The 16,941-nt window shown below is 55.8% G+C and overlaps 1 protein-coding gene across 1 annotated transcript in view; it reads left to right on the forward strand.

Annotated features, from left to right (window-relative positions):
• The window catches only part of TBX21 (T-box transcription factor 21), a 33,227-nt gene extending 16,533 nt beyond the window's left edge, over nt 1-16,694 (forward strand). Inside the window, exons 2-6 of the mRNA XM_032791395.2 lie at nt 11,659-11,813; nt 13,478-13,599; nt 14,363-14,521; nt 14,925-14,986; nt 15,915-16,694. Coding sequence (XP_032647286.1) covers nt 11,659-11,813; nt 13,478-13,599; nt 14,363-14,521; nt 14,925-14,986; nt 15,915-16,563 — 1,147 coding nt within the window. The 3' untranslated portion in view covers nt 16,564-16,694. The remainder of the gene's footprint in view (nt 1-11,658; nt 11,814-13,477; nt 13,600-14,362; nt 14,522-14,924; nt 14,987-15,914) is intronic.
• The last annotated feature ends 247 nt before the right edge of the window (nt 16,695-16,941 follow it).

Here is a 16,941-nt window from a genome sequence, read left to right on the forward strand (position 1 = left end):
GGTGTTACTGATCAACCCAGGCTGAGGACAGCCGCAGCCCCTGCTCAGACTGTCACTCACCCAGGAGATGTGTGCTACATTTGAACCCTCAGCCAGAGGGAGGGTACTGGCGCCGTACTGGTTTGGCGAGAGCTTTGCAGATGTTCTCTGCCTGGCACTGCTCTGAGTGTGTATCTCCTGCCTCCATTGGTGTTCCCTGTGATCCCCTCCGGGTGGTTGGGAAGAAGAAATTTTTGTTTATGGACATGCTTATGTGGTCTAGTGGTTAGAGCAGGAGACTGAGCATCAGGATAGCTGGATTTGGGAGGGCGTGTGGTCTAGTGGTTAGAGCAGGGGGAGGGATCCTGGCTTCTATTCCTTGGGTTGAGGGGCTGGTGGTCACAGACAGGCCTGGACAATGGTTCTATTTCAGGCTGTGGTCGGCGTGCAGAGGCCTGAGGCAGGACTCCTGGGTTCTATCCCCAGCTCTTTCTCTGTGATCTTGAGCCAAGACACCAGGCTTTGGTTTCTCCATCTTTAAATTGGGGTGGCCCACCTCCTGTGGGGAGATTGTCAGCTTTCATACATTAGTCTTTGCAAAGTGCTTTAAGATCCTCAAATGAAAGAGAAGGGGAAGGATTGGAGACCTGCTGAAATCAGAGTGTTCAGGAACATCCACACAGTTGTCTAAAAAAAGCACGACCTTTAAGAACTGCCTGGTCACACCAGTCTATGTGCCTCTGGCCAGCCAGCGCTCTGTAGATGGGGACCATACAGCAAAGTTGCTCCACGCGCGATATCTGGGTTAGGAGAAGCACATTGAACAATAGTGCCAAGAAGGCTGGTTCTCTGCTCTGCTGCCGTAATGTAGTACAGAATCCGGCGTCTTTGTTCCGAGGTCCGTCTCCCCAGCCACTGTAAATCAGCGGAGCTCCTCTGACGTCAGTAGCACTATGTCAATAGACACCAGCTAAGGATCCGGCCGGAAGAGTGTTTTCATTAGTGGTGGGCGAAAAGTTGCAGCTGAAAGTCTAGGGGCAAAAACCGTGCGAGTGAACCATTCGCAGGTTGCGTCAGCTTCACCAGATTATTCCGCGGCGGGTGGAGTGTGGGGTGGGGGAATCGCAACATTTTGATTTTTCCAGTTTGACGTTGCCTTTATTTTCTTTTCAAATTCAAAAATATTTAAGAATGCTCAAAATCGAAACATTTTGGGCCAAACAAAGCCTTTCGTTTGCCCCCCCAAATGTTTTTTTTAACCTTTCAAAACTGTTTGTGTTAAACCCGCTGCCTATTCATTTCATTGGGTGACCCCTGGTTCTTGTTATGTGAAGGGGGTAAATAACACTTCCCTATTCACTTTTCTCCAGCCCATTCATAGATCTCTCTCATATCCCTCCTTCATCGTCTCTTTTCGAAGCTGAAAAGTCCCAGTGTTTTTAGGCTCTCTTCATATGGAAGCTGTTCCATCCCCCTCGTCATTTCTTGTCGCCCTTTTCTGTCCTTTTTCCAATTCTAATATATCTTTTATGAGCTGGGGTGACCAGCACTGCATGCAGTACAAGGAGTGGTTGTACCATTCATTATATAGTGGCATCATGATATTTTCTGTCTTATTTCCCTATCCCTTTCCTAATGGTTCCTAACATGCTGGTCGCTTTTTTGACTTTTGCTGCGCATTGAGCAGATGATCTCAGAGAACTGTCCTTGATGACTCCCAGATCTTCCTTGAATGGTAACAGCTAATGTAGACCTCATCATTTTGCATGCATAGTTGGGATGATGTTTTCAATGTGCATTACTCTGTGTTTATCAACATCGAATTTCATTTGCCATTTTGTTGCCCAGTCACCCAGTGTTGTGAGACCCCGTTGTAACTCTTTGCAGTCGGCTTTCGACTTAGCTTTCTTGAGTAATTTTGTATTGTCTGAAACTTTGCCACCTCATCCCTTATCCCTTTTTCCAGACCACTTATGAATGTGTTGAACAGCACTAATCCCACTACTGATCCTTGGGGGACCCCGCTATTCACCTCTCTCCACTGTGAAACCTATTTGTTCCTGCCCTTGGTTTTCTAGCTTTTAACTGCTAATCTATGAGAGCACCTTCCCTCTTATCCTATGACTGCCTACTTTGCTTAAGAGCCTTTGGTGAGGGACCTTGTCAAAAGCTTTCTGAAAATCCAAGTACACTACATCCACTGGATCACCCTTGTCCACATGTTTATCGATACCCTCAAAGAATTCTAATAGATTGGTGAGGTATGTTTTTCCCTTCCCTAACACATCGTGTTTATCTATATGTCTGATCATTCTGTTCTTTGCTATAGTTTCCATCAATTTGCCTGGTACTGAAGTCAGGCTTACTGGCCTGTACTTGCCAGGATCACCTCTGGAGCCTTTCTAAAAAAATGTTACATTAGCTGAACACCAGTCACCTAGTATAGAGGTTGATTTAAGTGATAGGTTACATACTACAGTTAGTAGTTCTGCAGTTTCATATTTGAGTTCCTTCAGAATTCTTGGATGAATACCATCTGGTCCTGGTGACTTATTACTATTTAATTTATCAATTTGTTCCAAAACCTCCTCTACTGACATCTCATTCTGGAACCGTTTCTCAGATTTTTTGCCAAAAAGAATGTCTCTGGTGTGGGAATTTCCCTTGCATCCTCTGCAGTGAAGACCGATGCAAAAAGTTCATTTAACGTCTCCGCAACAACCTTGTCTTCTTTGAGTAATCCTGTAGCACCTCAAGCAACCAGTGGATCCCATTTTTTTGTTCGGCAGGCATCCTGCTTCTGATATATTTAAATCTAACAGCAAAATTTTTGTGTGCGCCTTTTGCTAGTTGCTCTTCAAATTCTTTTCTGGCCTGCCTAATTATATTTTTCACTTGACTTGCCAGAGTTTATGTTCTCTTCTGTTTTCCTCAGTAGGATTTGACTCCCAATTTTTAAAACAAGTCTTTTTGTCTCTAGCCATCTCTTTAACTCTGTTTACCATAGTGGCATATTTTTGGTCCCTTTCCTGATTATTATTATTATTATTTTATTTTAATTTTATTTGGGGCATATACAGTTCGAGCCTTTCCTATGGTGTTTTTAAGAAGTTTCCATGCAGTTTGCAGGCATTTCACGCTTGTGAATGATCCTTTCAATTTCTGTTTAACTGATCTCTTCATTTTTGTATAGTTCCCCTTTTTGAAGTTAAATGTTGCTGTGGTGGGTTTCTCTGGTACTCTCCCGCCTTCCCCCCCGCCTCCCCCCGCCCAGATGTTAAATTTAATTACATTATGGTCACTATTACTGAACAGTTCAGCTATATTCACCTTTTGTACCACTTAGGACCAAATCAAGAATTGTCTTTCCCCTTGCGGGTGCAAGGATTAGCTACTCCAAGAAGCAGCCATTAATGGTGTCTAGAGATTTTTATCTCTGCATCTGTTCCTGAGATGACATGTTCCCAGTCAATATGTGGATAGTTGATATCCCCCATTATTGGGGTTTCTGTTTTTGTAGCCTCTCTAATCTCCCTGAGCATTTCACAATCACTATCGCAGTGGTTCTCAAACTTTTGTACCGGTGACCCCTTTCACACAGCAAGTCTCTGAGTACAACCCCCTCATATAAATTAAAAACACTTTTTAATATATTAACACCATTATAAATGCTGGAGGCAAAGTGGGGTTTGGGGTGGAGGCTGACAGCTTGCGACCTCCCCCATGTAATAACCTTGTGACCCCCTGAGGGGTCACGACCCCCAGTTTGAGAATCCCTGCACTACTGCCATCCTGGTCAGTCGTATATCCCTACTGGTATGTTTTTCTTCGAGCATGGAATTTCTCTCCGTAGCGATTCTATGATGCAGTTTGAGTCATTTAAGATATTTGCTGTGTTTGACTGTTCTCTTTTGCATATCATGCCACTCGCCTACCAGCATGAGCTACTTTGTCATTCCTAGACATTTTGTACCCTGGTGTTACCCATTGATTATCATCAGCCCACCAAGTTTCTGTGATTCCTCTTCTGTCAATATCCTATTTCATACCAGGCACTCAATTCCACCCATCTTGAGTATTTAAACTTCTTGCGTTTGTATACAAGCACTTATAAAAATTGTCAATATTTAGTTGTCTGCCTTCGTGTGATGTAATCAGAGGTGAAAGTAAGCCGGTCCGGTCCGGTCTGGCATACCGGCAAGAGCCAGTACACCGTGCCAGACCGCACCAACTTCCACAGCCGGGATTTAAAGGGTTCTGAGCTCCCTGCTGCAGCGGGCATCCCAGAGCCCTTTGAATCCCACCTGCGGCTCAGGCGGTCGGGCTGGGGCCGGGATTTAAAGGGCTCAGAGCTCCTGGTGCCCCTGGCCCTTTAATTTGCCCCTGAGCCTCAGGGGGCTCCCAGCCACCTCTGCAGCTGGGAGCCCCGGGTTGATTTAAAGGCCCTGGGGGTCCTAGCCACAGCTGGTGCCCCATGGCCTTTAAATCTTGAGGCCACGCCTCTTCCGTATGAGGCCACGCCCTCTCAGGACTCCGACAGTACCAGTAAGTCCTGTAAGTTACTTTCACCTCCTGGATGTAACTGAATGGGATGATTTTGCCTACCTGTTTCTCTTCAGCTCCTACCTGTACTTTATTAACTTCTATCATTGTAGTATTATTATTTATTTGTATTAAAGTAGCACCTAGAAACTCCAGGCAAGATCAGGACCCCATCGCGCTAGGCCCTGTACGAACACAAAGTGGAGTCACTCCTTATTAACACCGATGCAACCAAGATCAGGCCTCCTGTGTACATGGGCTGGGAAACAGGTGTAAGTTTCAAAGCGGCGTAGCTTGCACCACTGACATGCTCCACTCCAAAAGTGGCTTCATTTCAGTGCGTAGGTGCTGCTTTTGGCTCCATGTCGGATACAACGCAGGGCCTGCTCTAGCTTCCATTGCACCGAGACCAGGCCTGAGAAGCCCCAGCCCCACCTGCCCCATACGCATATGGGGCAATACGTTGCTGACACAGCCATGAAAAGGGCATCCTCGCACTCCTGTGCCACCACAAATCCGCGGCCTTGGGAGACAGAAGCCACACGCTGCAAGGGCTTGTCACCTCGGCACAAAGACCACATCTCTGACACAGTTATTCGGGGGAGATCCTGCTGCCCTGGGAGCAGAGATCTTCCTGGAGAGCAGCAAAGCACTCACACTCCCCAGGCCCCAGGGAGCTCAGGGCAAGCATTTGGAAAATTAATTTGCCTACTCGAGCAAAGAAAGCTGGCAGGAAACCAGCATAATCTCCCAATGTCTCGCTGAGATCCTCGAATGGATTCCAAGCTGGCGGGAGCTCCATTGAACTCTGCTCAGGATCCAGCTGGCTTTGGTCTGTGAAAGTTGGGGGCACCAAAGATCTTAAGACCCGGGGCAGCCGCTCAGCTCAGTGTGTATCCCTCCCACCCCCGCCACCCTGGTCTGCAGCAAGTCACCATGGCAAGGCGCCGGCACAAGTATCCCGGTGCAGGAGCGGTGTAACCGAATCCAGGATACCTCCGAGCTGAAATAAAACCAAAGCTCCTGTGGGACAGGAACCCCCCGGCTGTATGGGGCAGACTCAGCTGCAGGAGGAGAATGGATGTGTCGTGGGAGATGCCTGGCTGAAAGCGGGGCAGCGGGTCCGGTTTGGGGTAGTCCTGGATAGGGGCCATTTGCAACTTCCAGACCCAGAGCAGAGCTTTTGAACAGCTCCAGATTTTCAGGGCGCTTTGGATCCAGGGTTTTAGTTCGAGCCCGTGACGATCTTGGCCGCAGAAGGGTTGACAGGGTAGAGAGAACATGGACCCAGCTGAGGAGCATTATAGATGCCAACGTGCTGCGGGCAGGTGGGCTGTACCAACTTTCCCCTCCCCTTTACAGATGCTCCGCCACCCTGACCCCCTGCTTTCCCGGCCCTGTGCTCACCCTCCACCCAGAAAATCCCCAGCTCTCCAGGGACTTCTAAGTCCAAGCCTGAGGTTTGCTGCCATTCAGATCTGGAGCTCCGGCTCTGGTGTCCCGGAAAGCTCATAATGGGAGCAGGGGAGGAGCCCCATTTCTGGGCAGAACCCCCAGGCCCGATCTTCAAGAGTCATGATTAAAACATGGAATTTCAGACCTGGACGTTTCTTGCAGACACGTCGATTTTCCTTAGAAACCCGGGGAGCACTCGGCTTTCACAGGGAGTTGGTATTTAAAAACACCTGGGTCTTGGAAATGGTTTAAACCCCTCACCCCACCCAACTCACCCCCTCGGTCCCAAACCATTCGGAAAGGTGAAACCATTTGTGTAACGTTTTTTACACAAGTCTGGGCTTGGACGTAGGCTGGGAGCAATGGGGCAGGTTAGACAGGGGGCATGGGGAATGGGGCAGGCTGGGGGCATGGGGCAGATGAGACATGGAAGGGTGCAAGGCGTGGGGCAGGCTGGGTGCTCAGAGGCGCCCCCCACTGGTCAGTAGTACAGAAGAGGAGACCTGGGATGAGGGTCCCCGGGAGGTAACCGAGGGTGAAAGCAGGCAGAAGAAGTGAGCTCCGAAAGACATTTGCTTCCCATGACTCCCTGGGACACCCCAGGGACGCCCCTGGGCTGGTCTCTGAGCAGTAGGGAGGAGGATTTCCATGCAGAGGGAGGGGAGGGTCCCGTCCCCCGCAGGTCCGACTCAGCCCTAGGAGCGAGGCCTGGGCCGGGCTTTCCGAAGCCGTTTCTGAGAAGTGGGGCCCTGCTCCTGCCCGGTCACCCCTGGCCCTGCGATCACTCCACCCTGGGCCCTGCTTTATCAGAAACGCCGGCGCTTCGAGGAAACCCAGAGCCCGAAGGCTCAAAGCCCCTCCTGGTTCCACCCAGCATCCCCCTCCCACGCCAGGGGCGCCTGGGCCTGTCAGCTTTGAGCATCATGCGCTGTGGCAAGCGCGGGGAGGGAGTGGAGGGAGGAAGGAAGGAAGTGAGAGAGACCAAGAGAAGCAGAGGAAAGAGAGAAAGAGAAAGGAAGAGAAGAGCAGCGGCAGGAGGGGGAGGAAGAGGGGAACGCAGGGCAGGAGAGAGATCCCTGAAATGATGGGGAGAAAGCCAGGCTTGGCAGGTCGAATGGAGCCTGCGGGGCAGGAGGGAGCTGCCCTGGCCTCCCCATGCCAACAGAGCGGTACCAGCGGGTCTGGTTCTGGCGGGGCTCCTTCCGCCCCCACCTCAGTGCTCCCACTGAATCCACATTGCCCCCCCCATCCCCTGGCACCATGCCCCCCCACCCCAGCTCTCAGCTCAGACAGGATTCGGGGAGCCCGGCACTGGATCCCAAAGCACCCTCTGCTCCTGCTTGTGGCCTCTGGCAGAGAGAATCGGGGATAAATATTTCAAGGGGGCCGCTAATGTTTAAAGAGCAGCATTGCACAGGGGAGCACACGTCTGCCTGAGTGCAGCTCACGTTTGTGTGTGTGTGTGTGTGTGTGTGCACGCGCAGCAGCAGGTTACCTGTGACTATGCTGGTGATCAATTGTGCACATCCGTGAGTGTGCCCGTGGGGACTGTGCGCGTCACTTTGTGTGTGAATCTGCGCGTACACACAGTCGGGGCGTTGTGTGAGTGCCACAGGTGTGCGTAGCCATGGACGTGTACATGGGCACGCCGGATTGTGCACGCACACTCTAGGGCTGCTCTCAGCGTGTGTCACTATGTCTTGGGTGTGCGTGTGCGTATACGCTTAGGTGCTGAATGGGTTATGACTGTGTGTGTTTGATTGTATGGGGGGGCTGGCTCAGAGTGTGTGTATGTTTGTGTACGTACCATGGGGTGTGTGCTGGGCTGTGACTGGCCCCAGGATATTAAAGAGACAAGGTTGGGGAGGTGATATCTTTACTGGACCAACGGTTGGTGAGAGAGATGAGCATTTGGGCTCCCCAGCGTCCTCCAAAAGCTGTTTCCTCCCGCACCGTCTCTCTCTTACACAACAGAGGTGCAGCTGAGTGTGTCCCTCTCCTGTGGGGCGGGGGTGGAGTTGCTGCCTGTCGGGCCATGCACACCCCAGGTGCACTGAGACTCCCCGAGACCCAGCAGGCTGGGCAGTGGGGAGCCGGCCTTCCTGGGCTGCCCTGGGCTTCGGTGACGTCTGCTTCACCCTGTCCCTGGAGCCTGGTACGTTGCAAACAGGCAGGTGCTTTGCCCAGGGCCGTGCGTGGCCTGGACCCTAGTGGCTCCCCGCCCTTGGCCCATCTTTTATTCACTAGCTAGTGCAATATTTGCACACTCTCCCCTTTGCTCCCCTCCATGTGCGGGGCTGGGGGTGGGTGGGGGTCATAACTGATTGACAGAGAGAGAGTCTCTGGGCAGCCCAGGCCGTGGCCCATTTAAACCAGCAGGGGAGGAAATTTTACACTGGCGCAACTGACAACAGCTTGTGTCCCACGGTCCTCAGCTCTTGGCTTCACCAGGAACATGAGCAGGACCGGAGTGGGGTTCAATTCTGCTCTTAGTCTTATTATGATTAGTTGTATATTGTGGTAGCACATAGGAGCTACGGACCAGGCCCCATGATGCTAGGTGCCCTATGAACAGAACAGAATGATGGTCCCTGGCCCCAAGCGCGTACTTCGCTCCCCCTTACAGCAGCGCTCCTGAGTCCTCCCAGGGGGAGTCCGATCAGAATCCCAGGCTCGGCAGCTCGGGCATTTTTGCTCTGGCAATTTGCTCCTGATTTTGGTTGTTCTGAAAGCCCCAACTCCGGGAGTCCAGTGATGATGTGAGACTCTCGGCTTCCATTTAAAACAAAAGAACAGTAAGTTTCCAGCCGTCATGGTGGCAGAGAGAGGCTTTGATGTCCTGAATCCCCCCCTGACACACACACTCTCTCTCTCTCTCTCTCTCTCTCTTCCCCCCCCCCCCCCCGGCTCAAAATCCAGAAGGCAAATAAAGAAAGCATCTATTTTTAAAATTTTAATTTCAGGAATTTTTAGCCACTCTCACGCCGGTGGGAGGAGGGGGGGCTGGTTGATTTTGGAATGGTTGGTGTGGGCAAGGCTGGAATGGGGCCAGAAGGGTTGCATCAGCGTGACTGGGCCTGGTTCTGAACCTGGCTACCCTCGTGCTAATCCAGCGTGGGTCAGTGTGTAAAACCAGCGTAAACCTGAGAGGGGGCTGGCACTAAGGTGCATCTTTAACTAGCTGCTCTCAGTCTAGCTATGGCTGCTCTTACTTCCACAGAGTAAATCTGGCATCAGTGCACCACTCCAGCTGCACACCAGGGTGGGTGACAGCAGGATTTTGGCCCGTGCATCATAATTGCCAACAATTAATTCACTCCCTGTAACGCTTGATCTCGCCCCCTCACTTTGCCACCCTGGATTTGGACGGCACTGAGGATCAGGCCTCTAAAACCCGCTGAGGCTGGGTGTTCCCAGCCAGTTTCGTTTTCTGCCTCCTGTCAATGTTGTCCCTCGGCGGCCTCTGTGGTTCCCACCGTGCGCTGAACTAGCCTGTTGGAAGCCAGGAGACTGGCCGAGCTGGACCACTGCTCTGACCCAGTAGGGCTGTTCCTGCGTCCGCCTGGAGCGAACCTGCAACCTTCAGACCCAAAGCAGTCGCTGCTGCTGGAGAGGACTTGTATCAGCTGGGACGAGCAGCCTGTTGCAGTCCCTAAAGCCAGCCGCTAGAGGGAGCCATGCTTACACTCCCTATAGGAGTGCCTTACACGTGTGGTCATGTCTCCCTCTTGTGGCTGGCCCTGGTGTCTACAGCCACCTGCTACCTATCCCCTAATATATGGAGATACAGAAGAGACCCCGAAAGGTCATCGAGTCCAGTCCCCTGCCTTCACTAGCAGGGCCAAGTTCTGATTTTGACCCAGATCCCTAAGTGGCCCCCTCAAGGGCTGAACTCACAACCCTGGGTTTAGCAGCACAAACCACTGAGCTATCCCTCCCCCCCGCAGTGGTTCTCAAACTTTTGTACTGGTGACCCCTTTCACACAGCAAGCCTCTGAGTGCGACACCCCCTTATAAATTAAAAACACTTTTTTTATATATATTTAACACTATTATAAAGGCAAAGCAGGGTTTGGGGTAGAGGCTGACAGCTCGCGACCCCCCCATGTAATAATCTTGTGACCCCCGAGGAGTCGCGACCCCCTGCCCTAGCGCTAACAGCAGACGCCGGTATGTTTGTGTGTTAGACCCTCAGTGGCGCCTGTTAGGTGTGTGCGGATGTGGTTTGTTGCATTGATCCCTATAGCTCCTGCCAGGCCAGGGCCCTGCGTGCAGCAGGGAGAGAGTGTCCCCTATTTCCCAGCTGCCTTTCTCAGACCCCACTTCTTGCTCTGACGAAGGGGGAGGCCACTAATGAGAGGGGATGGAGTAGGGATTTGAAATTGACGTGTGAGCCCCACCCCATCATGTCTCTTTCCTCTTCTCCCTTCCCAGCTGTCCTCTCCCTGCCTCCCTCCCTCCCTCCTGCTCCTCGGCCTTCCCTGGCCTGGCGATGGGGCTGAGAATAGCAACGGTGTCGGTTCCTGAACCGGAAATGTGGGGAGGCAGAGGGAAGGGGCGGCCTGGGCGTGGGTTGCAGAACTGAGCGGCCACCTGTCACAGTCACTTGACAAGTCTCTGAGTTCTAAATAGGGCCAAGCGGTTAAATCTGCCTTGGTGGGGGGCAAGGGGCTGGGGGGGGAGAGGGCAGGGGCTGGGATCAGAACCGGCTGGCTGGGCCAGCTTCAGAACCGGAATTGGAAGAGCTGGGAAATAATCCAGCTCAGTGCTCTGGGGGACGGGAAGGGGGGTTGCTTCAACAACTCACCCCCACCCCGTTGTCTCCCCTCCCATCTCCATTCTCTACTGCTTCTTCCCCCCACTTTCTATAGCCACCCCGAGCTTCTCCTCCCCCCTCCATCCCTCCCTGTTCCCAGGGAACGCCCCTGGTCTCTGCTGCAATACCAGGAATGGTTAAATCGTCTCCTCGTCTCTCTCAGGCTCTCCTGCAATCTCTGCCCTCAGCCCTCTCCCGATCTCTCCAGTTTGATACCCCAGGTGCCCCCCAGTGCTCAGGAATGAATGGGGATGGGAAACCAGCCGTGCACCGGCCTTGTCTAGGGGTGTGTAGTTACAGGGTAACCTCATGGCGTTGGCTGAGGGGTAACCCAGGTGCCTGCTCTGTGCCGAGCTGGGACTCGGGAGGCCTGGGTTCTCCTCCCAGCTCTGTCGCTGACCTGGGACTAGTCAGTCTCACTGTGCCTCAGTTTCCCCTCCCACCCTGTACATGTCTTTTGTGTAATCAGACTGTGACCTCTTGGGGGCAGGGACTGCCTCGCTGTGTTTTTGTACAGCCCCTAGCACAGCAGGACCCTGGTCTCTGTTGGGGCCGCTCAGTGCTACCATCAGAAATAATAGCGTGAGGACAAGCCAGGCCACTGCACACCAATCCCTCTTGTTGCCATCACGGTCTCACAGATACATCCTCCGTTCTGTCCTGCTTGGGGCTGGGATCCCACCTGGGGCCCAGCTCACCTCCTGGGGGGATCTTTCCTCACCGCGTGGCTGGACACCACGGGATTTCAAGGGCAGGTGGATGCTCTGCGCTAGGGAAGGAGGGAGGTGTCTTGCTGAGTGATATGGGGACCCAGGGGCGTCCCCTCCAGAGTAACATGCTGGGTTGTGTTTGTGTCCCTGCCCCAGGCGGATGTTCCCATTTCTCAGCTTTAACCTCTCCGGGCTGGACCCCGTGGCTCACTACAGGGTCTGCGTGGACATCGTCCTGGTGGATCAGCACCACTGGAGGTACCAAGGCGGGAAGTGGGTCCAGTGCGGCAAGGCCGAGGGGAATATGCCAGGTAGGAAGGAGAGATCCAGGCCCCTTCCCCACCTCTCAGTTATCTCGTTCATGGGGCAGAACCAGGGGGTTGGGTACAGGGGGGTGATCGATGCTTGTCACTGTCTCTTGGCTTCTCTTGAGAGAGTGGGGAGCTCCCACGGCCAGAGCTCCTGCAGCGCCCCCTGCTGGAATTCCAGGCACCCCCCCCCAACCACTGCTTCTGCACCCCCCCCCTCACGCAGCGCCCCCTCTGGTAGAGCCACGCGCCCCCTCCCAGACCGCTTCCACGCACACACACCCCCGCAAGGCCCCCTGCTGAGGAGAAGACAGGTGCCCCCCCTCCCCCAGCCACTGCCCTGCACCCCCACTGTTGAAGCCAGGCGCCCCTCCCCCAGCCACTGCTCCAACCCCCCTGCCGCCCCCTTTGGAGCCCGGTGCCCCTCCCCCCAGCCACGGCTCCTTGCACCTCCCCCCTGACAGCGCCCCTGTGCGAGCCAGTGCCCCTCCCCCAGCCACTGCCCTCACCCCCTCAGCTCAGACCCCCTGCTGGGAGAGCCAGCGTGCCCCCTCCCCAGCCACTCTCCTGCACCCCTCTGGCACGGCCCCCTGCTGGGAAGCCAGGCCCCCCTCCCCCAGCCACTGCTCCTGAACCCCCCCCCCTTAGCAGCGCCCCCTCTGGAGAGCCAGGGCCCCCCCAAGCCACTGTCGCTCACCCTCCCTGGCAGCACCCCGCCTGTTGAGAGAGGCTGACTGGACTGCCAGAGCTCCCCCCATAGCCACCACTCCTGCATTATTCCCTGCAGCCTCCTGCTGGAAAGGCTGGGCCTGGAGGTAGCTGGAGCTTCTGCACCATATCCCAGAGTGCAACTGCTGATAAGCTGTGTTGGGGGCAGCTGAGGGTGGGGGTGGGGGGACTCGCTGTGACCTGAGAGCTGGTTCCTGATTGAGGGAGGGGGCGGGATTTAGATTTCAAGCAGCAATGGCCAGCGTCTCGGGGCTGCCTTTTTCCTTGCGGCGGGTGGAGCTGGCTGGATCCATGTTCCCCGAACGGAAGTGGGGAGCAGGGTGACCAGATGTCCCGATTTTATAGGGACAGTCCCGATTTTGGGTCTTTTTCTTATATAGGTTCCTATTACTCCCCCACCCCTTGTCCAGATTTTTCACACTTGCTTTCTGTTCACCCTAGTGGGGAACTAGCATCTGCAATTCGCCCCAACCCCAACCTCCCCTGGGGCCACAGGGCCCTGGACCAGCCCAGCAGCCAGTTGCCATGAGGAGCAACAGGGAGCCCACCCCGTCCCCCCAGCCCCAGCTGCACCCCCCCCAGCACTCGCCGCATTCCCAGGAGCCAGAGTGCCCTCTTGTGGGCAGCTGAGACGGTGCAGTGGCTCCCTGGCAGGCGTAGCACCCTGGGGCCAGGGTGGGAGCCGATGGGTTATCACCTCTCTGCCCCCTGCCTACCCAGCCGACACTTCCCAGCCTGGGCTGGGTGAGTGGGGGGAATTGCCTCCCGTGGTTGGGTGGAGGAGCTGGTCCCAGGTGCTGCTCCGAGCCCTGAGCCAGAGGCACCCAGCCGGGAGGGGGCGCTGGCAGGCAGGGGCACCGCATCAGGCTCTGGGTGCAGGGAGCAGCTGGTGGGCCCATGGGAGCGGCGTGACACTCAGCAGGTGGCTGTTTTGGCAGGTAACCGGCTGTACATCCACCCCGACTCGCCCAACACTGGGGCCCACTGGATGCGCCAAGAGGTCTCGTTCGGAAAACTCAAGCTCACCAATAACAAAGGGGCGTCCAATAACATCACACAGGTAACCACCAGCCCCACCCCCCCCACCCCCCAATCACAGGCCAAACACCTGTCCCTATCACCTGGGTAACGTCCCCCGTCGTGGGGCACAGGCCAGACTTCCGTCCCTGTTGCCCGGGTAACACCCCCGATTGCAGGGCACAGGCCAGACACCTGTCCCTGTCACCCGGGTAACGTCCCCCATCATGGGGCATAGGCCAGACGTCCATCCCTGTTGCCCGGCTAATGCCCCCAATCGCAGGGCACAGGCCAGACACCCATCCCTGTCACCCAGGTAACATCGCCCATTGTAGGGCACAGGCCAGACACCCATCCTTATCAGGCTGGTGAGTCTCTGTCCAGCTATCTGCACTCCCCTCCAGCTTCTAGACCCTCCAGACACTACCTACTCCCCACCATCAGCTTCTCTGTGGTGTGGGGCTGACTCTCAGGACCCCTCGTGCTCTCTCTGTTCTGTTCTTTCTGTTTCCTTCCTTCCAGCTGAAGGAGCTGCCTTTTGCCCAATAGTTAGCCTGTGGAACTGCCTGCCACATGATAGCTATCTAAAGCTGTGAATCCCACTGATGTTCCCTCAATGGCTTATCCCAGCGGATAAGCCTGCCATGGTCTCCCCCATAGATTGACCCGCAGAACAGTGGGGATCACCCTACCATGGATTGTCCCAACGTCCCCCCCACTCCCAACTGCAGAGCATCCCTTATGAGCTCCGTGCCTGCTGCTCCAAGCACCTCTCCCGTGACGCTCCCGTGCCCTGCTCTCTGCAGATGATCGTGCTGCAGTCACTGCACAAGTACCAACCACGGCTGCACGTGATGGAGGTGAAGGAGGGGGAAGGGGATGAGGCCTACCCCTCCGGCAACACCCAGAGCTTCATCTTCCCGGAGACGCAGTTCATCGCCGTCACAGCCTACCAGAACGCTGACGTGAGTACAGGGCCCCCGCGCCTCCTTGGGCCATGGCAACCCCTTGGACACCTGGGGGCAGCTGCTAGGGGGTGCTGTGCCAAGGAGAAGGGCAGGTCTGAAGGGTGGGGACTGGAGCATCACATCAGCACCCCATGGCCTAGCTTCTGCCTCATGCTGGGAAGAGCAGGGTGGGTGTTGGGGAAAAGGTGGAGCAGGGCCCGTGATGGGAGCAATCGGGGGGAAAAGGGTTCCTAGGGCTTGAGGGGGGGCAGTTGGGGGAGCATTAGGAAGATGGAGGCTGCCCTGCATCCCTGCTTCTTCCCCCCGACTCTCCCTCCTTCCCCTCTGCCCCCTCCCCAGCCCCGTGCTGGCCCGCACATGCAGTGTGAACATGTGCCCAGACTGTCCTGTGTTGTCCTAGATCACTCAGCTGAAAATCGACCACAACCCCTTTGCCAAAGGCTTCCGGGACAACTTCGACTCGTGAGTATCCTCTCCCCACCCCCCACTGGCTGTCTCCCCATTGCCCCCCGGGGCCAGCCCAGCCACGGGCCAGGGGGCGGGTCTGCCTTGATGCACCATCCTCGTTGGGTCACTGCCAGGCATCTCCAAGGCCCCCGTTCGCCTGGCACCCCCCAGTTCTCAGAGGGCATTGGCGGGGAGGGCAGGGAGGGGTCACTGATGCAAACATTGGACATGCAGAGCTGCAGTGGAGTTGGGAGAGACCCCTCTCCCCTGAGCTGCAGAGGGGAGAGACGTGTGTGTGTGTGTGTGTGTGTGTGTGTGTGTGAGAGAGAGAGAGAGAGAGAGAGAGTGTGACACACACACCTCCCAACACATACTTGTGCTGTTGTTCCTTCTTGGTACTTCCTGCAATGCACACACATTCGCTGTAAGTTTATTCTTTCCAAGTGCTACTTGAGTGTTTTATTTCTCTCTTACACTTCAGTTTTAATTCTTTCATTCTAAACTGCCTGTCCTGGCTGGAGTCATCATCCCTCTGGGAACATTTTAAATAGAGAGATTCTCTCTAGGTGTTTTTGTTTCTACGGCTGGTGCACATCCCCACCGTACCTCAATAGTGGTGCACGTGACAAAATATATTCCGCACATGGGTGGAAAAAAGGAGAGGGAACCTTGTCGCTCACCTGCTGGGGCCTGGGGCCTCTGCTGAGCTTGCCAGCATGCGGGGAGGGATGGCGACGGCCAGGGATGCCCAGCCAGGAACGGGGCTGAGACCCCCACAAACTCGACTCAGTTACCAGAACTCAGCTGAAGCCAGCCAGGGCCGGAGCCCAACCTGAGGCACCAGGTGCCACCCCCCGACCAGCCATCCAGCTCCAACCCCGGTGCCGCAGGGCACCCTCTCCACCCCCTACTTGACCCCCACTTTGTGTTTGTCCCCCCACAGGATGTACACGACGGCAGAGGGCGACCGCGTGACCCCATCCCCGCCTGACGCCACCAGCTGCCAGCAGCTCCTGCCCGGCAGCCGCTTCCCATCCTTCCTGCACGAGCAGTACCCACTGCCCCAGAGCCGCTACTACAACGGGGAGCCGCTGCAGCACAAGGATCCCCCCCGCTGGTACTTCACCTCCCAGCAGCCCCCCACCGCCCCCCTGGATTACAGCGCCTACGAGGGTAGCTACAGCGGGAACAAGTACATGCCCTTCGGCGTGAAGGCCTTCCCCCTGCCAGCCTCGCCCCACGCCACGCTGCCCTACTACCAGGAGCCCCACCCCTTTGGCTCGCCGTCTGCCACCTGGCAGCCACCCGCCAAGCCCAGCCCCGGGGCGCTGGGCTGGTTCCGGCCCGTGCGGGATATCAGGCCCCTGCCCGCTGGCGAGGAGAAGGGGAAGGACGCGGAGGGCTGGGCCGAGCCAGCCTCGGTCAAGTCGGTGGACTCCTCGGACTCAGGCCTGTTCGAGGCGGAGTGCAAGCGGCGCCGGGTGTCGCCCTACGCTTCCAGCGCCGAGAGCTCGCCCCCCGCCCGCAACGGGGACCTGTACGACAAGGACGGGGGCGCCGACCCCGGCTACTACGGGTTCTATGGCAACTGAGGGGGGCAGGGAGGGAGTGTTTTCCTGGTGCTGATGGGCTGGAGCTCCCCTGCCCCCCAAATCATATCAGGTGTCCCCTGGGAAAGGGTGTAACGGTGGGGCGGGGGGGGCAGTTGCTGCAGACAGGCGCAGCAGAGGAGGTGAAGGTGGGGGAGGGGGGGAAGTTTCTGTGGGTGACTTCACCCCCCGCCCCCCAGGTGCACAGTTCAAGCCCTGCCCACACAAATGTTACAGGTTGTTGGTGTGTGTGTGTGTGCGCGCAAGGCTGGGCCCTGCTGGCCCATGTTTGTGCATTGCCACGTGTGCCCTCCTGTGCCAGTGTGTGCAGTCGCACATAGGGGGAGGAGGCAGCCACAGAGGTGCTCACACCCCTGTGCA

The sequence above is a fragment of the Chelonoidis abingdonii genome, chromosome 21 (assembly GCF_003597395.2).
Source record: "Chelonoidis abingdonii isolate Lonesome George chromosome 21, CheloAbing_2.0, whole genome shotgun sequence".
Classification (NCBI taxonomy): Eukaryota; Metazoa; Chordata; order Testudines; family Testudinidae; genus Chelonoidis; species Chelonoidis abingdonii.